General features: G+C 48.9%; 1 protein-coding gene across 2 annotated transcripts in view; it reads right to left on the bottom strand.

The window, feature by feature from the left end:
* Positions 1–15,648: 15,648 nt before the first annotated feature.
* Slc1a4 (solute carrier family 1 member 4) overlaps positions 15,649–26,348 on the bottom strand; it is a 33,405-nt gene continuing 22,705 nt past the window's right edge. The window contains exons 5-8 of one of the 2 annotated variants that reach the window (XM_059275390.1): positions 22,472–22,705; positions 21,926–22,120; positions 19,934–20,068; positions 15,649–17,506 (exon numbers count right to left, since the gene is read on the bottom strand). In XM_059275390.1, the coding sequence (XP_059131373.1) occupies positions 17,272–17,506; positions 19,934–20,068; positions 21,926–22,120; positions 22,472–22,705 (799 nt within the window). In that variant the 3' untranslated portion in view covers positions 15,649–17,271. The remainder of the gene's footprint in view (positions 17,507–19,933; positions 20,069–21,925; positions 22,121–22,471; positions 22,706–26,348) is intronic. The other variant, XM_059275392.1, reaches the window with a different exon arrangement.

The following is a 26,348-nucleotide window of genomic DNA, read 5'->3' as shown; positions in this document are numbered from 1 at the left end:
GCGTGAGACTGTTTTTTGTTTTTGTTTTTGTTTTTTTTTCTCTTAAGGAAGCTATAGGTTGGAAGACAGTTTCTGTTTTCATCATTGCGGTTTCAGCCTGTCACCTGACCAGGAAAATTTCCTTCCAGAACAGTCTGTGTACAATTACATAGACAAATAAAGAATAAGTACGCATGCTACATGTTAGAAAGGTAACAAATGAGGTTCCCAGACAGAAAGGTATTTAGATCTTGTGGCCAGGGGAGGCTTCTTTGAGGTGACTGAATTTAGACAGAGGAGAAGGGACCCACAGGTTAAGTGGGAGGGCAGGAATTCTAGGCATCCTGATGCACAGAGGCTCAAGAATGGGCCCAACTCAAGCCAGTGGTGGCCCTGACGGAGGTGGGCAAAAGAAGTGTTCCTCGATGAGGCAGGAGGGAGGGGAAGGCAGGACTCTGTGTGCCCTTCCTGTGCAGAGAAAAACCCTGAGGATCTGAAGAGCGATGAGATAATCTGGTTTGTGTCACGCTGGAGGGGTGGCTCCATGGTTGAGATCATGTACTGCTCTTTCGGAGAACCCATGTTCAGGTCCCAGCACCCATCCCATATGGGGTGGTTCACAACTGCCTGAGACTCCAGCTCCAGGAGAGTCTATGTCTTCCAGCTTACACACACACACACACACACACACACACACACACACACACACACACCATGCATAGTTTTTTTAATTGAAAAATAAGAACAGGCCGGACGGTGGTGGTGCACGCCTTTAATCCCAGCACTCTGGAGGCAGAGGCAGGCGGAGCTCTGTGAGTTCGAGGCCAGCCTGGTCTATAGAGGTCAGAGCTGCACAGAGAAACCCTGTCTCAAAAAAACCAGACCAAACCAAAGCAAACCAAAAAAGTGGAGAGCAATAGAGGAAGACACCCGTATCTACTGTGGCCCCTACGTGTACACATGCACACATGGGTATGTACCTATACACATGTGCACACCATATGCAAATATATACATACAAAGAAAGCCTTCACTGTCCAAAACTAGGAAGATTTTAGTGTCAATAAGGGCAAAAAGTGCAAGAAATTAAAGTCACCAAGTATACTTAAAACTACAAGTTAATAATATTTCTAAAAAAAGGAAAATGTTGTCCTGGTTAGTTTTATGTCAACTTCACACAAGCTAGAGTCATCAGAGAGGAAGGAACCACAACTGAGAAAATGTCTCCTTAAGACTGGGCTGTAGACAAGCCTGTAAGACATTTTCTTAACTAGTGACTGATGGAGGAGTGCTCAGCCCATGGTGGGCGGGGCCAACTCTGGGCAGGTGGTCCTGGGTTCTATAAGAAAGCAGGCTGAGCAAGCCAGGGGAAGCAAGCCAGTGAGCAGCTCCCTCCATGGCCTCTGCATCAGCTCCCGCCTCCAGGATCCTGCCCTGCGTGAGTTCCTGTCCTGACTTCCTTCAGTGATGGACTGTGATGTGGAAGTGTAAGCCAAATAAACCCTTTCCTTCCCAAGTTGTTTTGCTCATGGTGTTTCATCACAGCAGTAGAAACCCTAACTAGGACACATGTATTGTTCCCTTTTAGAGGATGCTGAGAAGCCAGGTCATTGTTTAGAAGACTGGTAGATAAAGACTTAATCATTTATCCTGGCTGGGTGTTGTGTTTTGTTTCTTTTCAAGACAGGTTCACACCACGCAGCCCAGGCTGGCCTGGAACTTTGAAGTCTCCTCCTCATTCAGCCTTTGAAGTGCTGGGATTGCAGACATTTCCCACCACTCTGGTTCCTTCTCCTGGTTTTCTGTGTGAACTGTACACCCCCTACAGATAGATAGTTGATGGTGTTTTCTACTTAATGGTGAGTAAGGAATGATGTCGGACTGTCATCTTTTTTTTTTAAAGATTTATTTATTTATTATGTATACAGTATTCTGCCTGCATGTGTCCCTGCAGGCCAGAAGAGGGCACCAGATCTCATCACAAGTGGTGATGGGTTGCTGGGAATTGAACTCAGGACCTCTGGAAGAGTCTTCAGTGCTCTTAACCACTGAGCCATCTCTCCAGCCCCCTGTCATCATTTTATAGGTTATCACGTATTGGGGACATTTGTTTTGTCATAGTAAGAAGTAAAGGACACTGCCAGGCACGAGGATACTCTGATAGAACACATCATTGCTCATAAAGTACCTTTACAAAAACACCAAGCCCAAATCTAAAGGAGCCTTTGGTTTCCACCGGTGGTTTATCCAGGTTGAAGGCAAGGAGAAGGGGGTGTCCAGATGATGCCACCAAGGAGCTGAGATCTGCAAAATACAGGCTGCAGGAAGCTCTCGACCAAACGGAAACGTGTGGACCGGAAGATACAGCAACCACCTGCAGAACTCGATGATTTTTGTGAGAAAAGGTCTTACTGTGTAGCCCAGGCTGGCCTTAAACTCGTGATCTTCCTGCCTCAGCATCTCGGGTGCTGGGATTTCAGGTGTGTACCAGCACACTGGACCACAAATTGTTGTTGAGACAGGGTCTCACTCTACAGCTTAGGCTGGCCTTGAACTCAGAGCAGTCATCCGTTCTCAGATTCCCAGTCGCTGGAGTTATAGGTGTGAGTCACCACCATGAGCTACGTGGTAGAGGATAATACCCGAATTCCACTGGTTTTTTGTTCCTGTTGTTGTTGTTGTTGCTTGGTTGGCAGGGCTGGCTTGGGATCAGGGCTAGACTATTGTGCACACTAAGTAAGCGTGCTACCATTGATTGCCACCCCACCCACCCCACCCCTGTCCCCCGATATTTTGGGACAGGGACTCACTATGTGTCTGTGGCTGGCCTGGAACTCACAGAGATCCACCTGCCTTTGTTTTCTGAGTGCTGAGGATTAAAGGCGTGCACCACCAGGCCCAGCTTCTGAGCCATATTTTGTAGAATTTTCTAGACACATTCACCATAATATCCTATTGGAAATGAGGTCGTCTAGATGTAAGTAATCATTTAGGTCACTAAAAATGCTGCCCTTATGTTAAATGCTAATTGTTTTGATTGTTTCTCCTAAAATGTCTTATAGTTGCCTGTCATAGAAAACTGAGCCACTAACATCTTTGTTCTTTTTTTAAATGCTATTTATTTTATTTATTAATTGGTGTGTGTGTGTGTGTGTGTGTGTGTGTGTGTGTGTGTGTGTGCACCTTTCCAGAGAAGGTTTCTCCTTCCATAGAAGGTTTTGTGGCTAGAGCTCAGGAGGTCAGGCTTGGGTGGCAGGACAGGTGACTGGCACTTTTACCTGCTGAATCATCTCACTGGCTTTTTTCTGATTCCCTGCCTCCGCCCCCCCCACCCCTTTTTTTTTGACAATGACCCTGTCATTGTTGTGAAACCTCAGGTACCACCCTGGCTGTGACCCAGTGGAGGGAGCCATTTCATTATCTGGCGTCACCATAACCATGCTGACGCTCAGAGACTTACTCCTGTCTGTTGGAGAGTTTCCTGCTTCCGCCCTTGCTGCCGGAAGGAAGTCGGCTTCCCCGGGCCGCCATGGAGTTGTAATCTCTGCGCGCTCTCCCCATTCATCACTGTGAGCATTCAAGCCCTGGCAGAATTAGATAAGACTTAGGAAGACTGGGTGACTCCCAGAGGAAGCCATTTAATTAACGTGTTAAATCATTAACCTTAATTTTAGGCGCATCTGTGAAGCTCTTGAGTGTGGCTTGGGAACCCATACACACCGGAGTTCTGCATGGTTGAGTCTGACTGCTGAACGGCAGTCGGGCACTACTGTATGTGAATGTGTCTGTACACAGACATCAACGCAGCTGGTTCGTACAGCAGGGAACAAAGGTAGACACTGACAAAAGAATCCGGTTTCTGCCAGGGGGTGGGGGCGCACGCCTTCAGTCCCAGCACTTGGGAGGCAGAGGCAGGTGGCTCTCTGTGAGTTCAAGGCCAGCCTGGTCACCTAAACATTTACTTGTAACTGTGTGTCTGTGTGTGGGTATGCGCATACCAGTGCTGGAGGCCAGAGGCGTCAGATCCCCTGGAACTGGAGTTGCAGGTGGTTGTCAGCCGCCCACACGGGTGCTGGGGACCCAACTCTTCTGCAAGAGCAGCGCCTGCTCTCAGCTCCTGAGCCGCCTCTCCAGCCCTGACCACCTCGAGAACAGCCACTTTCATGACAGATGACAGTATAGAAAAGTGTCACCACTGCAGTCCAACACCACAAAGTTCAAATGTGTTTTCATAAAAGGAGATCAAGGGGCTGAGCGCTGGCTCAGGGGCAAAGAGTGCATGCTGCTCTATCTTAAGCACCAGAGTTCAGATCCCAGCTCCAGGGGATCTGATGCTTTCCTTCCTGGGTCCCTGTGGGCACCAGCACACACCCATATGCGTACATTCACACAGATAAAGACACAAGACACACACACACTAAACATAAATCTAAACAACAAAAAGATAAAATAGTTTGTCTAAAACAGAACCAAGGAATTTGAGGGGTGGGGTAATAGTTCAGCCTGTAAAATCCTTGAGTTCGGATTCTGGCACCTACATGAATAGCAGAGTGTAGAGGTGCTCATGTGTAACCCCAGTGTTGGGGAGGCCAAGACGGGTGGATATCTGGTCCTTGTCAGCCAGCCAGCTCAGTCTAATCATCGAGCTCCAAACCCCAGGGAGAGACTTTATCTTACAAAACAAGGTGGATAGTGCCTGAGGAGAGACAAGATCTGTGGTCCCCCCACACTCACATGTGAACGTGCTCACAAACAAACAAACAAGGGATTTGGTGGATTGTATCGAATTCTAAAATGACCCATAATCTTAATTTTACTGGTTTCCTACTAAAATATTTGTTTAAAAAATAGTACACTGGGTTAATTGACAGTAATTTGCCAAGTAATACTAATTTCCCCTGGGCTGAGGAAAACACAGGCCCTTCTCTCCTAATACGATTTTAAAAGTCCAGTGCTCATACAGTCCCAGTGTACATTGATAAATTCATAGGGTGGCACCTTTTTGCTTTGAAGAATAAGATTTTCTCATCTGTGCTGTGTGTGGTGTTGGACAGATGGTATTGGTGCCTGCCAAGGTGCAGAGTTACCTACATCTGTGTTTGCACAGGATTAGGCATCAAAAATTGTTCATAGAATGGATTACTCCAGGCAAGGCTGAAACTACTATGTTACACAACCTATCATAACTCATCTCAACATATATATACATTAGGAAGGCTGAGAACCACTGGTTGGGGGGGGGTCACCACAGCATGAGGAGCTGTGTTAAAGAGTCGAAGCATTAGGAAGGCTGAGAACCACTGGTCTAAAGGAATGTTACTTGACTCTGGACTCTGAGGATGCTGCCAAGTAGATCTGGCCACTTGACACCAAAGACCAAACATCTCAGAGGAAGGACTGGTAGGGTTGACAGCACAGCCAGCCAGCTTTGACTTCCCCCTGGGCCTCAGCCAGGGTGGTCTCCAGGTCCCTGTAACAGGGAGACTGCTGCAGGAGTGTTTGACACTTAACCTCAGGTGGCTCCTAGATCTAGAAATAGCTTCACGGGCCTCCAATTAAAACAGCTGTTAGTGTTTGGAGAAGTTCTAAGCCATTTCTCTGAAAGATAGCAAAGGTGAATTTGGATCTGAGACTATCTTTCTGTGTGCCTTTGAGCCCCCGTGCATACATTTGTGATTTGGCGTATGTATGTGGTCCGTGTGTGTGTGTGTGTGTGTGTGTGTGTGTGTGTGTGTGTGTGTGTGCAGGTATTCACACAAGCACTAAAACAGGACATCAAGCATCATTCTCTGTCACTCTTTCTTACTGACCTGAGTTGGGCTCTCACTAGCCCCTAAGCTTGTTAATTTGGCTAGACTGGCTAGCCACTGAGTTCTCAGTGTTCTACCCCCAAATGCTGGGGTTACAGACAGAAGGATCCATGCCAAGCTTTTTGCATGGGTGCCGGGCATTTGAACTCAGGGCTTCATGCTTGGAGGGCAGCACTTTTAATCACTGAGCAACCTCCTCGTCCCAGACCAATGGTTTACTGTTTGCAACAGGTCAACATGCAACATACTGGGGCATGTTGGTGTTTTCCTGGGCAATGGGAGTCTGTGTTCAGATGGAAGTCTCTAACGTCAGTTGGAAATATGTGAAAATAAGTTTGTAACCCAGACATGGTACCCCAGCCTCCCTGGTAATCCCAAAAGTGGACCCACACACAGGGCAAACACCCACCCACAAGTAGTCCATGGTGCTATCTACACAGTGGGCACTCTGTAAGCGTGGATCACCCACTCACTGGGAGAACAGCGGCAAACCCACATCGCTGAGGGCCCTTCCCTTCAGTTTCCAGCTGCCCTTCTTTACTACGTTCTGCACTCCCAGCCAGACAAGAGTGAACAGGGATGGAGGCCGGCTGGCCGTCCTGAAGTGCCATCTTCCGGGGCTCTCACGCTGGCATTGTTCTGGTACTGAGAAGGTGGATTTGGGCTGCTGGGTCCAAATGCTGAGTGCTAGGAGATGCCCTCCCTAGTGGAGCAACACAAACTGTCCTGAGATCCAGGTCTTCCCTCCCCACTCCGTACCTGTTCTGTTTTCTTCCTTTGCAGAGAGAGCACACTCTCATACATTAGTTTAACCTGGAGAGTGGCATCCAAGTGAGAATATGCAATAGTTAAAAATAGCTTTCCACTCCTAGAAGACTCCGCAGGGTGCTGTGTTCAGCCACCACGTTCTCCAGTAACAGTCAGAGCAGCGGAAGCACATTCTTGGATGTGAAGAAATGCTTTTCCAGCATCAGTGTAGCTGAGACTGTAAATCAACCGAGTCAGGCACTGCTGATAACTATCTGTGTTGAAGTTTTGTTAAATGTGTGCGACTTACGCTCTTCGTGACAAATGTCATTAGTTTTAGTTCTCTGTTCCTCGCTCATCTGAGGTGTGTGTGAGTGTGTGTGTGTGTGTGTGTGTGTGTGTGTGTGTGTGTGTGTGTGATGTAATAAGCTATCCAATGAGCTGTAACACAAATGTTCTCACCAAAGACGGCGACACCACTGAAGCGGTACTGTGACAGAGGTTGAAACATGCACGGCTCGTCTGTGAAAGTCTGCATCTGTCACGTAGCAGATGCTGCTGAAGGGAGCCCAGAGCTTGTCTGGAAAAGGGAATGTGCCCTGCAGATAGAGTGACAGCTGATACTGCAGGCTGTGTGCAGGCCCGTTCTGGGTCCCAGCAGATGCGCCATTCTGAGCCTGGGGGATGGATGGCACTAGGCGGGACGCCGCTGTGTGGCTTTTCATTCTCCTTAGCTCTCTTTGAGTTGTGCTGTGTCTCCTGGTGCAGTGCCTTCTGGTTCCAGCTCACAGATGTGACCTCTGCCCCCTTGCCCAGATGTTTATCCGTTTCCTGAATTCCTTCTGACTGCTGGTTCTTGTCTGCAGTTTCTTAGACGGTTCTTTGGGGCCTTTTGTCTTGACATTAGCCTGACACATTTACTTGGCACTTGACGGAACTATCATTTGTATGGTTGTTTTGTTTGTGGTTATTGTTTTATAGCTATTACCACAGAAACACAAAGATTATGGGAAGTAAACATACCAAGCTGCATGACTCACCACCAAATCACCTATGAGTGAGCCTTGACCAGCTCTCACTGAGGCTTGCTGTACTGGCTGGTGCAGAGCATTGAAAAAAATCATGCTAAACTTGCTCTATACTGTAACATCTCACATGAACACCGCTGTCAGCTTCTCATACAACAATACTTACGGCACCGTCATACAAAGGGGGCGGAAATGCAACTCCAGGGGGTTGCTCTAGGGGTACTGAAGGTGGTGGGAGCGTCTGCATGTGAGTAGCACCCACCAGACTGTGGGAGAGGGCACCTGTGTGTGCTACAAGGCAGCTCTCCAGCGGCCTGCCCCATGGTTTGCAACCTTGGATGCACATTGGAGTCACCTAGAACATTTTCATGGATGCCAGCCCTCATCCCCCAGCCTGGCTTGATTGGATTGGAATCTTGGTGTGTGTGTGCACTGGCAGCTGTGGAGTCTGGGTGACTCTAATGGGTCGTCAAGGCTGAGAAGGGCTGGTTGGAGCTTTCTCCCTATTCCGTTTTGTAAAATCTCTGTAAATGTGGCTCTTTCTTTTTGCCTCACAGGTGTTCTTTGAGGCTTTCCAGTGAAGCCAGTGCATAGGATTTTTCTAGTTAGTACCATTTATAGCAAGAGGCCAGCTTCTTAGCCAAAGACTGTTTCTCTGGAAAGAATTCAGATACCTCTATTCAACACCCGGCTGGGGACCCTCTGATCCTTAATGGAATCATAGGCAGTCATCAAGATGAAAAGTAAAAACCAGCCTATAATTATCCTCGGATTAAAAACCAGGGTAGGAAGCCGGATGTGGTGGCACACACCTTTAATCGTAGCACTTGGGAGGCAGAGGCAGGTGGATCTCTGAGTTGGAGGCCAGCCTGGTCTACACAGTGAGTTCCAGGACATCCAGTGCTACACAGAGAAACCCTGTCTTGAAAATCAACAACAACAACAGGGCAGAAGTGCACTATAGTCTTATTTTCTTTCTATAATTAGTTTCCCCGTGTTAATATTCTGATCCCACCCCTTGGGGCCACCCTGCATCGTCCTGATGAAGGAGCTGCTTCTTAAGGAAAACTCCCCCCCTCTCTTCTCTACCTCCACTCCCACGAGGTGTGCACCCCCACCTCTCTCTCTTTCGCTCTTCTTTCCTATCTTCTCTTTGTCTCTCTATTATAATAAACCATTTCCACGTGAATGCAGCCTCTGGGTTGTGAATATCCATCCGCTGCCCCACTGCCATGCTCGCATGGGGTGGGTCACCCGCCAGACCGCAGCTGCATCTGCCCAGCATGCCAGCATGCCAGCATGTCAGCATGTTTCCCTGCACACATGGGATACCCTTGGGGCAGCCAGATCCAAAACTCAAGAAATGAGTCCATTCCTGGCTACCCTAGTTAGAAGCTTTTGGAGAATTATGTGGAATGGAGTTTTCTAGCAAAGACCATGAACCAGGAGGGCCTGTGGGCGCTGAAGCTGCTGGGTCTGTGGTGCCCAAACAGTGGCATGCCCAAGAATCAGTGGAGAGCTTCCCAAACGCAGAATTCATCAGCCTACCCACATTGCTGCTCATGCAGTAGTTTTCCGCCTTAGATACACATCGGAATCCCGGCGGCTTGAAAAACACTAGGGCTGGGCCCTCGTCCCAGAAAACTTGATGGTCTGGTTTGATTGTGTGTTAGTTGTGTTTACTGTTGCCATGAGTGGTAATTTGAATGAGAAATGTCCCTCACAGGCTCATGTATCTGAACACTTGGCCCCTGTTGACGGTACTGTTTAGGGGAGGTTATAGAACCTTTAGGAGGTGGAGTTTTGCTAGAGGAAGTATACCACTAGGGGCAACTTAGAGGTTTTTATATCCTTCTTCCACTTCCTGTTCTCTCTCTCTGTCTCTGTCTGTCTCTGTCTCTGTCTCTCTCCCTCTCTGCTTCCTGTGTACGGTTGGGATGAGATCTCTCGCTTCCTGTTCCTGTCCCCATGCCTTCCTTGCCGTTGTGGAACCGTAAACCAGACTAATCTCTTCAATGAATTGGGTTTGGCCGTGGCATTTCATAATCTCTATTCACTGGCAGAAATTGCCTGGAGAGATTTCAGCCTCCAGGAAAAGGTCCGCTCCCTCTGCCATGGCCCAGTCCTCAAGCTCGCCTTATGACGTGATAAACACACAACTGATGTCTGTGCAGCAAATGGAAGGAATGAGCAACGAAGGGGAATCGGCTCCCCAAGGACCTGAAGAGGATGCTCACGGGCAGCTCACAGCAGAAATGTGTGGGCAGGTTTTCTATTAGCAATTTTGTTTTCAAATAAGTGAAAGGGGCGGTCCTGCAGAACCAAAGCTGTAGATCCCCATGACACAGGGCATCATCAGGCTATCCCAGAGGGTACCAGTCAGTCCTGCAGAACCAAAGCTGTAGATCCCCATGACACAGGGCATCATCAGGCTATCCCAGAGGGTACCAGTCAGTCCTGCAGAACCAAAGCTGTAGATCCCCATGACACAGGGCATCAACAGGCTATCCCAGAGGGTACCAGTCAGTCCTGCAGAACCAAAGCTGTAGATCCCCATGACACAGGGCATCATCAGGCTATCCCAGAGGGTACCAGTCAGTCCTGCAGAACCAAAGCTGTAGATCCCCATGACACAGGGCATCATCAGGCTATCCCAGAGGGTACCAGTCAGTCCTGCAGAACCAAAGCTGTAGATCTCCACGACACAGGGCATCATCAGGCTATCCCAGAGGGTACCAGTCAGTCCTGCAGAACCAAAGCTGTAGATCTCCATGACACAGGGCATCATCAGGCTATCCCAGAGGGTACCAGTCAGTCCTGCAGAACCAAAGCTGTAGATCCCCATGACACAGGGCATCATCAGGCTATCCCAGAGGGTACCAGTCAGTCCTGCAGAACCAAAGCTGTAGATCCCCATGACACAGGGCATCATCAGGCTATCCCAGAGGGTACCAGTCAGTCCTGCAGAACCAAAGCTGTAGATCCCCATGACACAGGGCATCATCAGGCTATCCCAGAGGGTACCAGTCAGTCCTGCAGAACCAAAGCTGTAGATCTCCATGACACAGGGCATCATCAGGCTATCCCAGAGGGTACCAGTCAGTCCTGCAGAACCAAAGCTGTAGATCCCCATGACACAGGGCATCATCAGGCTATCCCAGAGGGTACCAGTCAGTCCTGCAGAACCAAAGCTGTAGATCTCCATGACACAGGGCATCATCAGGCTATCCCAGAGGGTACCAGTCAGTCCTGCAGAACCAAAGCTGTAGATCCCCATGACACAGGGCATCAACAGGCTATCCCAGAGGGTACCAGTCAGTCCTGCAGAACCAAAGCTGTAGCTCTCCATGACACAGGGCATCATCAGGCTATCCCAGAGGGTACCAGTCAGTCCTGCAGAACCAAAGCTGTAGATCCCCATGACACAGGGCATCATCAGGCTATCCCAGAGGGTACCAGTCAGTCCTGCAGAACCAAAGCTGTAGATCCCCATGACACAGGGCATCATCAGGCTATCCCAGAGGGTACCAGTCAGTCCTGCAGAACCAAAGCTGTAGATCTCCATGACACAGGGCATCATCAGGCTATCCCAGAGGGTACCAGTCAGTCCTGCAGAACCAAAGCTGTAGATCCCCATGACACAGGGCATCATCAGGCTATCCCAGAGGGTACCAGTCAGTCCTGCAGAACCAAAGCTGTAGATCCCCATGACACAGGGCATCAACAGGCTATCCCAGAGGGTACCAGTGAGGATCCGGTCCTGATAGTGTATCAGAAGCCAGAGGCCTCGAACCAGACCAATGACTCATTGCAATGAACATTTGCAAGTGAAGCTGTTTATATATACTGTGTATATACTGTGTGACACACCGAAGCTTCCATGGTGAGATCTTTGGTTTGGTTTTGTTTGTTTCCTTTTGGTGGGGGGAGGTTGCAAGGGCAGAGGGTAGATATGGAGTGACAGGGAGATGAGTGGGGTGGGGGTGCATGATGTGAAGTTCACAAAGAATCAATAAAAAGTTTTTTAAAAATCCTAAGCTTGTCCCAGGGGAGGGCCGTTATTCTCTCCAGAGTAAGCTGTGTACATTTCTCTCCAAGAGAACATGGAAATTGTGGCCAGGCCTGGTCAATAGAGAGGGAGCAGAGACTCACAGCTTGGCCCAGTCAAGCCTGGGGAGCCTGTGGAGACAGAGCACACACACCACACACACACACACACACACACACACACACACACACACACTCACACAGTAAAACCTGGGGAGCCTGTGGAGACAGAGCACACCACATACACACACACACACACACACACACACACACACACACACACTCACACAGTAAAACCTGGGGAGCCTGTGGAGACATAGTACACGCACACACCACGCACACACAGAGTCAAATCTGGGGAGCCTGTGGAGACAGAGCACACACACACATACACACACCCTCACACACACACAAACCTGGGGAGCCTGTGGAGACATAGTACACGCACACACCACACATAACACACACACACACACACACACACACACACACACACACACACACACTCACACCACCTGAGCCACTCAGAGCAACAAGAGACAGCCCTGGCTCTAAGAGCCTGCCACAGGCTGCGAGGGGCATGGCTCCTGATGACGATGAGGAGTTAGGACAGCTCACGGAGGACGACTGTGGATTGTGGGTGCTCAGGGAGTGCCTCCCACCCACACCACCGTACCCTGCACTGACCTCCTGAAGAAACAATTGCTACAGAAGATAGGACCTTCTCATGCTGTGTGGGCCCTGCAGGCATTTCTCTTTAGTATCTGCTCAGCTGAGACCAAGCGACATTTGTTTGGCACAGAGGGCAGTGGGACTTCATAACCCTGCATATCCTTTGCAAACTTGTTTGATTTCATAGATGATAGACTGCTAACCTCTGAGGTTTTTGGTTTTGTTTTTTTCTTAGAAAAGCATCTGGAAGACGTGTATGGAACCTAAAGGAGCAGGGACAGGGAATCAGCTCATCTAGTTGGCCAGGGCACCTGTGGAATCCTTGGGAACTTTGTATTTGGATAGATGTAGCCTTCTAACACCTGGCGCCTGCAAACATTAAGACTACAGCTAAAAAGTCTGAGCGGAAGTGCCTCGCGCACATTGAGAAGGAAGCCCCTAGAGCCTTCCGGTTAGTAGATGAGAATCCCAACACTGTCGGTCAGGGAGGTCCCAGGATGACAACACAGGCTATTGTCACTGCCGTTGCTTACTGAGGTAGAACCCCAGGGCTGGAGCCACCCTGCGCTCTGTGCAGGCACAGGGAGTCGGGCTGGGGCTGAGCTCTGAACCTCCTCCCCACTAGCTAACGTTCACAGGCTTGCAGGCACCAGGCAGGCCTGAGGAGGACTGTCAATAGTCCTGCTCAGCCCTGGATCCTGTGTGCTGCATCTACAACCACTTTACCAGGTAAGACGGCTCCATCGTGATGTGGTTGCTCTGCATGTAGCCAGCTGTTTTCTGATTGGACTTAAGGCCCATTCTATACAAGGGGATTCACATCTGGTCCAAAGCCTGTGGCCGGGAGGTCATATGCTCTAGTTGGGGAGCTACTGCTGTTTTGGTTACTGGGTGCACCTGTTAAATTGCCTTCTAAATATATGCTGTTGCCCATAGATTAGGGTTGCTGTCATCAGAGAAGCTTCTTTTATGAAGGGTAGCAGTTACTGCAAAGACTCGTAAGCCATTAAAGTCCTGAGACTAAGTGACTGTGGAGTACTCGTAACGGGGTATCTGTACATTTCCAAGGCTCAGGGCACGGCAGGGAAGAGGGAGTGGAGAGGATGTGAGCTGGACAAGGGGGTGGAGTGCTGCAGAACACGGTCTTCTAGGTGTAACACGGCTATTGTGTCAGCAGCTGTGTGTGTCTAGAGGGGACCGCTCAAGAGTGGGCCCATGAATTCTCCATCACAGACAGGCAGGGGTAGGGCTCATGAGGCTGTGCTCCAACCCAAGATTGACAGGCAGTTAACAGCGGTGGGGAAGAGAGGTATTTCCATTTTCTTCAGTGGTGTAGCTGTCCGTAGGTTGCCCAAGATTCTGTGTGTAACCCTAACTAAATTCATTGTTTCCCAAGCTAGACTTGAGTGGAATCATTTCTTTGGTCTGTTGTAGGTGCCCCATCTGGGTAACTAGATGTTTGGCTACACGGCTACACACACACACACACACACACACACACACACACACACACACACACGTTTGCAAAACATGGGCCCAGCTACAAAGGGACACAGGCTGGTGAGGAACAGTTCCAGCCACGGTGTGATGTGAGGACCAGCTTGCACGCAGCACATTGTGTGTGCCGTGTGCTTTCCTGAAGAATCAACACTCCTGTAGCTGCTCTTCACAATGACCTGTCACTGCTGCAGTTGTGGGCCACATTTCAGTGTGAGGAGGCTGAGGCACTGGGAGGTGACTGTGCCCAGCATTGCAGAGAAGCTAACAGCAGTCAAGAACTGAGAGTGTACGCTCCTCCTGGCTATGTGCTTTAGGCTGGTCACGGTGAAAACGGACATTTCCCTTGGGCAGGTGAGTTCTAACAGACCTCTGCCCAACCACCCTGACAGAGGTGAGCCAACAGCTGCTCTTGCTCTGGCTACCTTGGAAAGCTGAGTCACCAGGCACTAATCAAACCTCAGAGCACCCCAAAGCTCCAGGAAGCAGTCTAAACTGTTGTCACACCTCCCACCAGGCCTTTGATCTAGGCAAACGCTTCCATCCTTTGTGTTGACCTGGAATTAAAGCCAATTCCCATGCTGTATGGAGAGCTGGTGATGCCCAGGTCAGAACACGCATCTGCTTCTCTGGAGCCCCGGGGTCCGGAAACCACAGCTTCCAGTGTGAGCTTGCAGAATCCTCCTCTCTGGAGCTTCTAGAGTTCCTTGTTGTGCAGGAACGTGACGTCACTGAAAACAGGACAATGTAGGATGCTCCGTGCCTGAAATCCCAGCGTTTGTGAAGCTTTAGGCTAGAGTCTCACCAGTTCAAGGCCAACTTAGGCTACATGGTAATGCCCTATCTCAAAAAAACAAAATTAGATTTTTTTTTCCAAAAACAAAGACAAGATTATGTAAGAGACTGAGCTGGGTGTGGTGGTGACCCTAGAGCAAGCATGGGCAACTTCACTAATAGGGACTTGCCCAGTAACGTATATGGCCCGGGGCTTGTTCTTACTCAAACGCTTGGCTTAGCATGAATGCTAATGAAGTCCTGTCAACCTGGTTGTTCTGACAACACTTCATGTTAGAGGTCTGTGGCAAACTCACACATCTCTGCCAGAGCCCCAATCGTGTGGAGCGGGAAACCGATACATGGCTTGCTGGTCATGAGTTGCAGGCAGGCAGGCAGCCACAGAGGACCTAGTCACACCAGTTACCAGGCCTTAGCATCCTCTTTACCCCAGGGGCTCATGCTAGCTGAACAGGGAAAGGAGAACCGTATTCGATCATCCCAGGTCATCCCCTAGAGGAGAGACAGTGCCATCAAATATAAAACAAGACTCAAGTGCCAGTAAAAATATGGTGCTCATTTTTGATGGCTGCACTACGTTTTAAGGCAAGTGTCACACATACACAAGACATTAAGAGAGGAACATGTTAGAAAAATAGCAAGGAGACATTTCAGACAGTTACAGTGGAATCTTCCTTGATACCCAACTCCATCAACTCCCCTGGGAGCCGAAAGTCGGAGACACGGCAGTGCCTCCCCCTCTGGCCTCCAAAAGGAAGGTCCCGTGTTTCCCACGGAGAAGCACCTTCCTCCAGACCACGGCAGCACTCTTTACTGTGGGTTCAGGTTGGGACCCGAGTGACTAGCCAGTTCACTGTCCAGCTCCAATCCCTACTTAATAAAGTCCTTTTGAATATCGGGATGCCAAAGACGTAATTTGTAATCTAATTCCTCCTTATTCAAACGCAAACTTGCTTGGAGCTAAAAACTATGTAACACACACACACACACACACACACACACACACACACACACACACACACACCCCATACATAAAGTATATGTAAATACTCGAGGAAAAGATTCACTGAAACTTAAAAAACATCAAATGCTCATTTGTAATCAAACGGTGGGATTGATTCCCCATTAAAAAACAGTGTTGGCAACAAGGTCTGGCCACTCTCCACTCAGTCCCTGGTCACTCCCACAGTAGGGTGGAGTGGTTCCGTGGGTTTAAAGGGCTGGGCCTTCTCACTTTGGGCTCTGTTCCTCATGGACCTTCCCCATCCCCTCACTCAGCACAGGCCGCAATTTAAAATGGCCTCTGTCCCAAGTACGTGGGGCCCAGTGATACACAGGCCAGGGAAAACAAGAGGATGCGTGGGGCTTAAGCTCCTATTATGAGTAGAGTGGACAGAACTGTGGGTTGAGAAGTAGCAACGGAGTCGGGCACCCAGAAATGTGGTAGAAGGTGGGTACCAGCGCAGAGGCTGCATGGAATGTTATCACGACTCTTCAGAAGGCAAGTTCTGAAGTACGACGAGAACATGGCCCCGTTCAGGAGAGCCGCTCACACCAGTAGGCAGCCTCCATGGAGAAAGCTGTCTCCCGGGAAAACTGGGCACTTACAGACGTTTGAACGTGACTTCCGAGAGGCAAAATGGCCATTTCCACCGCTTTCCCGTTCGCCTTACCAGATCCCAACGAAGCAGGTAAGAGGCAGATAACATCAGACCCAGGACTTACCACAGGCCGTACACTGTGGAAACCAAAGCCAGGGGCCCGGGCAGAGCCCCCCTCGATTAGTGCGTGGGTTTGTTGGGGAAGTATATGATTTTGCTGCTCTGCAGTGCTTTAGGGAGGACCTAGTCAAACTGTAGTAATACACTGACCAACCACTATGGGTCAGCGATGCAGTGACCACCCCACCCCTCCAGAGAAAGAGGTCTTAGGTCTGCTGCCAAGTCAGAAGAGAAACAGGGACGCGCTGGCGGAGGCCCACGCCTCAGGAGGAGGCAGAAAAGGAGGTCTAGAACGGGACCAGTTCTGTCTTGTCCTAATGAGGGTGCTCCATAGTCTTTCCCCTGGCCTCAGAATTGAAATGGTTTACTCAAGCTGAGACCCCAGCTGCGCTCACCACCCCTTGGAGTATATCTCACTTGACACTGGGCAGCACCTCTGGTCCCTCGGGAGTCACGCACACAGGTGGGGCACAACTCTCTAACCTGAGTGCTGGCTCGTCAGAGTCCAGCCAGTCTGCGTCCAGAAACATCTTCAACGTCTACTGCTGATGAGACAGTGTGACAGACAATCACAAACCCCTCTGGCTTGCCCAGGAAGCACCAGATGCAGAGCTAGCCAGGGATAATGAAGAACACATCTGCATTCCCCTGACCTTTACCCCCAGGCCTCCAAGAACCTGGAATCCTCCCCAGGCCTGGCAGCTCAAGGGGGTTTCCAAATAGAGCCAAGGTGTACCTATAGCTCCACCGAGACATGGATCAAGACAAATGCCAGAGTGTTCTAGTCCTCAGTAATCAGTCCTGGCCCGGGAGCCCAATGCCTGGGCTGAGAATCTGGCCCTCAAATTGGTGACCGGGCCAAAGCATCGCCTGGGAGATGAAAAGTCTGTGAGGGCCATGCCCACGTCTAAATAATGGGGCAGGCTACCAGGGTGGGTTGCTGGTAACTAGCAGGCTGGCCCAAGCCCAGCCCCATCACAGAACCGACTCCTTGGATTCGAGTTCTGGAGCAACGGCCCCGGGGCCTGCTGGGTTCTGGTGTGTCACCAGAGGCGATGTCTCCTCCTCAGACTTGCAATTGGGAACGGCTTCCACCTTCACTTCCTGCAGCTCCTGCTCGCCTTTCTTCACTGCCTTCTGGTTCAGGTGGTTGAGGATTCCGGCGCCCAGGGCATCCCCTTCCACATTCACCACCGTGGTAGTCCGGTCCCTGGTAGCAACAGGAAGGAAAGAGGACCGATGTTATACCCAGAGTAGTCAGTGGAGGGCGCTGTCACAGCAGGCAGATGGCCACAGGGAAGCTGACTTGTAGGGAGTGAGTGAAGTTCTGAGTGAATGTGTCTTGTCTGACATGGGCACTGCCTTGTCAAGGACTCCATGTCAGACCCAAGGGAGTGAAAAAGCCTTCCTTCCCCACACGAAGCCTCAGAGGGATGGTAAAGCCTTCCCCTGGTTCTTGTGAGGATTTTGACAGTGTGTGCAAAAACCGTACACTGTAGCACACGCCATACACCTAGAGAGAAAACATATACTATAGTGCAACATACACACACACACACACACACACACACACACACACACACACACACACACACGGCCTGGAGACTGTTCTCTCAGAGACTGTTCCTACTGAGGGTAGCTAAACTTGCCTTCTTATTCAGCTGTATACCATAAACTCTGCATCCCTGACCAACCGAATCTAACTGACATGCTGAACCTCCTGGGTGCTGCGGCCCCTCCATCCATGAGAGTAGTCCAGCCAGCCCCAGCCTCCATGGGCCTGTATGCTTGTCCCTGCTGGATGTGGGTGTGCTCTTGCAGGGTGGGCACATCACTAACAGACCTGCTCCGAATTGCTTTTCTTTGAGCAGTATTTACTCCTGAAAAGCAGTAAGACTCTCATTGCAGAAAATATGAGAGAAGTTGAAGGTAGTGGACAAGTCCCTTGTGCATACTGCACAGCTCTGGGAGTGGATCTGAGCAGTGCAATCCAGTCCTTCCAGCTACCGTCCCACACAGTTCTGAGAACACTGCAAGCATTTGGGAGAAGAGAGTAGATACGGGTTTGTGTTCAATTTTTCTTCCCCTCAGTGCTCCGGTACACTAGAACTTCAATCCCGCTTCAATCCTTGAAGCCCACAGCAGGGGCATTCCACAGTCGTGGACAAGCATATCACGGAAAAAAAAAAAAATAGCACCAGCTTTCCCACAGCCTGCTTAGCACAGGTTAGCTCAACATCTACCCCAGTCACTGGCGCTCAGAGAAGGTCCTGTAGCCATTTTGAAGACAGAAAAACGGTGGTCTTCCTGAAGTCCCGCCCTTGAGTGGCTTGTGTGCCCAAAGTCCTCTGCTGGGCATCCAGCAGGGTGCGATTTCCCTTCTCAGCTGAGCACCTCGGAGATACATTCTCCAGGCCCAGGAGGCAGCCGGAAGGACAAGACCGATGATCCCTGCCATTGCTCTGGTCCTGGCCAGCCCAGGGAGGGAGCTTCCTCTGATGGGGTGTCTGGAACACAGCCGTCTCTATTGGACGCTTCACCCCATTTCCACGAAGAGCCCTCAGAACTCCACACAGCTATTTTAAGTTGGAAAGACTACCGTTTCCAAGTCCCACCACAGTGCCAGGCACCTGGAGTTAGCTCCTCTCAGCCCGGCTGTGAGCGGCCAGCAGGACTGTCCTCCTCCCTAATGTTTACTGAAAGCTGTCCCACCTGCCCCACGTCCTGGGCACTGCACATATGCGGACTCATGTAGTCCTCACCATGACTGGCGTGGCTTCTACTGTGATTACAAGAGCAGATACATGGAAGGGCCGGGCTCAAGCCCCCCTGGCTTACCTGTGGGCTCTCTTTCAGCATCACTACCTCCGTCAACTTTCCTACAGAACAGTGGACTTATACCTGCAAAAGGTATCCCAAGGTTCGAGCAATCAATATCCAGACACTCTTGTGTTGTAAGGAACCCCAGGGACAGCAGCCTGGTCATACGCTTACCGAAGGTCTCCTGAGTCCAAGCACAAGGTGTTTGCATGCTCTCCTTGCATAGGAAGCATTCCTTGGGTATTTGCAGGCCAGGGCCAACAACTGCTCCAATCACTTATTACTCCACCCCGCCATCACCTGCACAGCCCCTCGAACCAACTGAGTATTACAAGCAAGTTCTGGATGGTTGTGTCTCTGGCCATTCATGGATGTTCACAGGCTTTTGACTGTTATACTGTTGACTTCTTCTTCTTCTTCTTCCTTCTTCTTCTTCTTCTTCTTCTTCTTCTTCTTCTTCTTCTTCTTCTTCTTCTTCTTCTTCTTCTTCTTCTTCTCCTTCTGAGACAGGGTTTCTCTGTGTAGCTTTGGAGCCTGTCCTGGAACTTGCTCTGTAGACCAGGCTGGCCTCAAACTCATAGAGATCTGTCTGCTTCTGCCTCCCGAGTGCTGGGATTAAAGGCGTGCACCACCACCTCCCAGCAACTGTTGACTTCTTATAGTCCTAAATTTGGTCTTGCCAGCTTAGCTATAGACTCCTTCCAAAGCAAGGATGGTTTTAAGTTTCTTTGCATGCTCCAGGCCTAGTGGAACACTAAGTTCCCAGGGGCCTCAATAGACTTTCTTTATTCCAGGGTCCTTGGTATCAGCTACTTACACAATCCAGTCCACAGCCAGGATCAGAGAGAGGTAATCTGTGGACAATCCAATGGCCTCTAGGATAATGGCAATGGTGAGGACCCCTCCAGCGGGCACACCTGCTGCTCCAACACTGGACGCCGTGGCAGTCACTCTAGGGTACAGCAAAGTCAGCCATGAACACAGAGCAGAGAGAGGACCAGAGAATCACACAGCATTGCAGCCAGGACTTATAAAAAACACCTCAGGACAGTGGTTCTCAACTTTCCTAACACTGTGACCCTTTAGTACAGTTCCTCATGTTGTAGTGACCCCCAACCATAAAATTATTTTCGTTACTACTTCATAACTGTAATTTTGCTACTGCCATGAATCATAATGTATGATATCTGATATGCAGAATATTGGATCAGTGACTCCTGTGAAAGGTGCTGTGGGACAATGCTTTTGTACACTGGTTTAATAAAATGCTGATTGGCCAGTAGCCAGGCAGAAAGTATAGGCAGGATAAGCAGACAGGGAAAATTCTAGGAAGAGGAAGACTGAGTGAGGAGACGCCAGCCTGTCATCCAGGGAGCAGCATGTAATAGCACACAGGTAAACCCACAGAACATGTGGCGACATATAGATTAACAGAAATGGGCTGAGTTTAAGTATAAGAGCTAGTCAGTGGTAGGCCTGAACTAATGGCCAAGCAGTTTTAATTAATATAAGCCTCTGTGTGTTTACTTGGGTCTGAGCGACTGCAGACCGGGCAGGACACAGGAAAACTTTTAGCTACAGAAAGGGTCATTTGTGACCCACAGGTTGAGAACCACTGCTCTGGGAGTCTAAGAGACGATGCATTCTCCAAGTACCCTCAGACTTCACATCTTCAGGTTCTGTGTTCACAAATTAAACCAACCACAGATCAAAAACAGTAAAAACAAACTGTCCCTACTTAACATCTGTAGATTGTTTTCTTAATGATACAGTATAACAATCACATAGCACTTAGGTCATATTAAGTATATAAGTAATCTAGAAATGATTTAAAGTAACAAGGAAAATATGTGCAAATTATATACAAGACACTAGTGATATGGTTTGACTCTGAAATGTTCCCTACAGGTGCATGCTTTAACATCTCTTTCCCAGCTGGTGGCTGTACTTTGAAGGCTGTAGAGTCTTTGGGAGATGGGGCTTGGCTGTCCAAAGTAGTTTACTAGGGAAGGCCCTTGAAGGTTATACCTGCCCCCTGTCCTGACCTACATCCTTCCTGTCTGTCACCATGGAAACAAGACATTATCTTTCTCTACCACGATGGACTAAAATCCCTCTAAACCATGATCCCAATAAACCTTTCATCTTCTAAGTTATTTCTGACAAATATTTGGTCATGGCAATGCAAAAACTACTGCAACTACCCACCATCTGCGGGAAAAAGGAGGTCCTCTGACCAGTGCTCCTGTCACAGATGATCTGGATTGTCAGTTTGCTTGAATTGGGAAACGCCTAGGGCCTTAGTGAGATACACTTCTGGGTATGTTTGTGGGGACATTTCCAGAAAGGGTTAACTGGGTTGGGGAAGACTCATCCTAAAGTTGGGGAGCACCACCCATAGGCTGGAGTCCCTAACTGCATAAAAAAGGAAAAGGAGAATAGCAGCTGAAAGCCAGCACACATCTCTCCCTGCACCCTGATCCACCCAGATGTGAGCAAACAGTCTTACACTCACGCTTCCATACCTTTCCCACCATGGACTGTGTCCTCTCAAACCGTAAGACAAAATACAGCTTTCCGCCCTCACACCGCTTCCTGTCAGGTAATCTGCCCCAGCAGTAAGAAAACTAATACAGCCCCAAGACACTGAGGGATGACCATGACGAATTCTCACTGTCTTCCAAAGGAGACACTGAACGACGGTGAAACCGGTTTTTCAAAGGAAATCAGAAAACAACAAACTAACTAAAAACAAAAATCCAAAGCTTTAAGCCAGGCCTAGAGATGTAGGGAAGAATAAGAGGCTCACAGGATGGTGAAGATCTGGCCCGCATTCAGGTCCACGTTGTTGAGCTGAGCGATGAACACGGCCGCGACACACTGGAAGATGGCGGCTCCGTCCATGTTCACGGTGGCCCCGATGGGCAGGATGAACCTGCTGATCCTCTTGTCCACGCCGTTGTTTTCTTCGATGCACTTTATCATGGATGGAAGGGTGGCCGAGCTAGGGATGAACCAAACAACCAGACATGCAAACAGTCCTTCCCAGCCAGGCGGACCCCACTTTCTCAGACCCCGGAACAGATCGCGAGCCGCACCCGAGCACGTTTCCGTGAAATACCCTCTTCCCTTGAAATACAGCAGACTTCTTTCAAAGTTTCTAGAGCAACACATGGCTTTATCAAGCCCCACAGGATTCAGACAGGATTTCCAGGACCCACTTAATCCGTTATTCATGCAGATTCAGCCCAGAGCCACATCGTGCCCCAGTACACAGTGTTCCCGTGAGGACCAGTCTGTTCACCTGGCTCCGCACCCGTGTGGTAGTTCCCAAGGTAGTTCCCAGCTCACTCACCTGGAACAGGTGGCAAAAGCCGTCGCAAACGGTGTGAGGAGGCCCAGGAGGAACCTGTAAGGGTTTTTTCGTGTAAAAGCAAAATAGACAAGAGGCAGGACAATTCCTCCGTGAATAACGTGGCCCAGGATAGACGCGAAGATGTATTTCCCGAGGCTGGTCACCAGCATGATGATGTCCTTCATTTCCACAATCTTGCTTCCAATCAGGAACGTGATGCCTATAGGTACGTACCTAGGTTATAAGCACACATACTCATCAGAGAGGCGCTGAGGGGGGCCGGGCGATGCTGGGCCTCCCAAAACAGGAACTTTCAACTGGGCTGTTCTTGTCTGCATAGAGTTACTCTAAAACAGAAAAAGGTGGGCTGCCTTTTTTTTTTCTTTTTTCTTTTAATAAACAGGTTGTGTGACCGTGAAGCAAAGACGGTCACTCCATGGTGAGTGCATCTGCACACATAGACTGCTTCCCTTCGATAAACACTTACGTTCTTTCACTCTTTTCTCCTCCCCGTCCCCTTTCCTTCCCTTCAGACAAAGTCTCACCACATAGTCCAGGTTAGCCCGGAGCTTGAAATCCTCCTGCTTCAACTTCCTGCGTGCTGGGTTTACAGGCATGTGCCATTAGACCAGGCTCTACGTACGTCCCTAAGCGACGGATTGCTACCAACTTCATGGCAAGTAAAGGCCTTGAGACTATAAACTTGACTTCTGGCTTTGCTCAGACCTGTCCTGAGAACTCAGAAAGACAAAAATTCCACAGAAATGCTGTGATACAAAATGGAACATAGCCCAGGGCTTCTGTGAAGTTTTACATTCTTTTTGGTTTGGAAGACACAATCCCGTGGGAAGAAATCATTAACAATGATGTTCTGGGAACATTGCCAAAACAGGGAGAGGGTTTTTTTTTTTGTTTTGTGAGAAAAGGAATAAACTGTAGAAACTACAAAGAACAAAAGTCAGTTCTGTAAATTTAATACCAATTCAGTAACAATTCTACAGTTGTTTTAATTTATAAATTTTAATTTATGCTTAATAATGCCTGCTAGTTAAGATTTCAAGAGGCATAAAAGGGTAAGTGGTGGAAAGTCTCCCACATCAGCCCTTGAGCGTCCAGTGGAGATGGCCAGTGTGGCTGGCCTCCTGAGTTTCTAGAGACATTCTACGCAGTGTTAGGAAATTTAAGTCTCATCTTCAATAAGAATACATCCCCAGGTTGGAGAGATGGCTCAGAAGTTAAGAGCACCGACTGCTCCTCCAGAGGTCCTGAGTTCAAGTCCCAGCAACCACATGGTGGGTCACAACCATCTGTAATGAGATCTGGCACCCTCTTCTGTATACATAATAAATAAATAAATCTTTAAAAAAAAAAAGAATACATCCCCTCTAGACTAGAACACTGCTCTTCAGCACCACACTTAAGCCAGATCACTCCTCAGAGAAGCACTCCACTTCCTGTGTCCCTAGAGGTGCGGGGATGCACTGAAATCTGAATTTACTTATTTTACACTCCACATTACACTACCAAGATATTTTCATATCAGTATTTAGAAAGCTACCTTTTTTGTGATAAAATACACATAAAATTTAGCATTTAGAGCATCCTTAGAGTTGATTATCAATAGTCCATTCAAATTGTTGGGCAGCTGTCACACCACCCAGACCAAGAGTGTTCCCATCATTCCAGAGCGAAGCTCTGTTCTCACCGAAGTGTGGCTCCCACGCCCTCCACCCCAACCAGCCTCTGGCACACAAAAGCAGAACACACATTTTGTCCTTCTGTGACCTGTTTCGTTAGCCCAATGCCTTTAAGGGTCCTCCATGTTGTAGTGTATGTCAGAATATCATTTTTATAACGCTCCATTTTATATATACCACATTTTGTTTATCCGCCGCCTACTACTGATGGACATTTGGGTTGTTTCTAACCTTCACCACACTTGTTTTTTTTTCCAAAGGAGGCTGGGTTTGAGACAGGGTCACATTTAGCCAAGGCTGTCCTTAAACTCCGGATCCTCTTACCTCCACCTGTCATGGGCTGGGAGAACAAGTGTGTCTAGCTTATGGCCTTGTCTTTAGTATTTCCTCAGAATGGAAATGCCCTGATTTCTTCCTAGGTTCTCGTCTTTGGAAACACTCTCTGTGCCCATCTGCCGTGTTCTCTAGGTCAAGACACCAAAGCGGGGCCTCTGCTGATTTGGAGGTGTGCACATTTTAAACATCAGTAAATGGTTGTTTTCTGACACGTCTGGGCCAATTCCCGTCCCCAGTGACAGTCCAGAGGGAAGCTGTCCACCCTGCTCCTGCACTAGTGGCCACCCAGGGGGGATTTCTCTCTTAGGGGACTTCTGGGGATGTCAGGAAGACAGTTTCATCGTCACAGCTTTGAAGGCCAGACCTAGAGGTCGAAAGTACCAGGGTCAAGGACCCTGTTCTCATTCTCACCAACTCCGGACAAAGCCAGCTTGCTGTTCCTTGGTTTTCAAGCCGGGCAGGCACTTCTTAGAACATTTACTGCTCACGCTGGCTCTCCTCTCTGTGAATGCCCGCTTCCACACCCGTCCTTTGTCTAACGCTTTCAACACGCGGTTTTCAGTAGTAAGGACACTTCAGTGGGATGTGGAAAAACAGGTCTGCCAGTACTTGGGAGATTCAAACATGGGGATTGGGAGTTCTAGATCATCCTTGGCTGCATAGCAAGTTCAAGGCCAGCCTGGGCTCTGAGACCCTACCTCAAAAACAAACAAACAAACAAACAAACAAACAAACCACAGTTCTCTCCCCAGAACGACAGTCAAGTGAAGTGGCATGTTTGCAGAGAGTTGGGCTACATGATTTTTATACTGAGCAAGAGAAATACCACTGGGGATTTGTGGGGTCTGTATTTGTTTTAGTTTCAAATTTTTGTCAGTTTCAAATTTCTCCTAAAACCAGTCCAGTTGGGACCTACATCATCAGAGAGGGAAAAGTACTGCATTATTAGTGGTCGACAACAAGAAATACTTTGTAATTATTTCGTATTGAAATTGAAAGCATAAACAAGTTTTTAACAACTAATGGATGGGGTCTAAGATCCAGAGGTCTGCTTGGGGGATGTGTTAGCTTGTTTTTAATGTCAGCTTGTCACAGGCTAGCTAAGTCACTTAGGAGAAGGGAACATTAACTGAGACAATGCCTCCCCCACTCCATTGGCCTGTGGTATAGTGTATTATCTTGACTGATGATTGATGGAGGAGGGCCCAGATGATCTTAGGCAGGTGGTCCTGGGTGCTGTAAGAAAGCAGGCTGAGCAAGCCATGAGGACAAGCTGGTAAGCAACAGTCCTCCATGGCCTCTGCATTAGTTCCTGCCCCAGGTTCCTGCCCTGCTGGAGTTCCTGCCTGACTTCCTTCCATGACGGCGGGGATGTGAAGCTGTAAGCTAAAATAAACCCTTTCCTCCCCAGGATGTTTATGGTCATGGTGTTTAAGGCAGATGAAATGCCAGGAAAAGCTTTGAAGACATGAGGTCTGGGACTGGCCTGATTTCAGGGAAGTTGCTTTGAAGGAAGCCAAGAATCAAGCTAGTGATTTTTATTGAGCAATCATCCTTCCATTAACATCACACAAAGAAGCACTTACAAATTAAAAGCTTTCATGAATGACCATTTTAAGTTTTACCTAAACAGGGTGAGATGAGTTTCTCCTCTTTATTGTAAAAGGTCACACTGACAAGCCTCCTTGAATCTTAAAGTTTATCATTTGAAGATAAGAAAACCTTCTTTTATGCAGCAGACTGCAAACAGGACATGGCAAACATATGTGCCCACATGGGAACCCATGCATGGATGGTGGTGATAGGAGTCAAGGAGTCGTGTGGACACCACACAGGAACTATGT

Source organism: Peromyscus eremicus, chromosome 10 (assembly GCF_949786415.1).
Source record: "Peromyscus eremicus chromosome 10, PerEre_H2_v1, whole genome shotgun sequence".
NCBI lineage: Eukaryota > Metazoa > Chordata > Mammalia > Rodentia > Cricetidae > Peromyscus > Peromyscus eremicus.
Note: the sequence above shows the minus strand (reverse complement) of the source record. Positions and strands in the feature narration are given on the sequence as shown.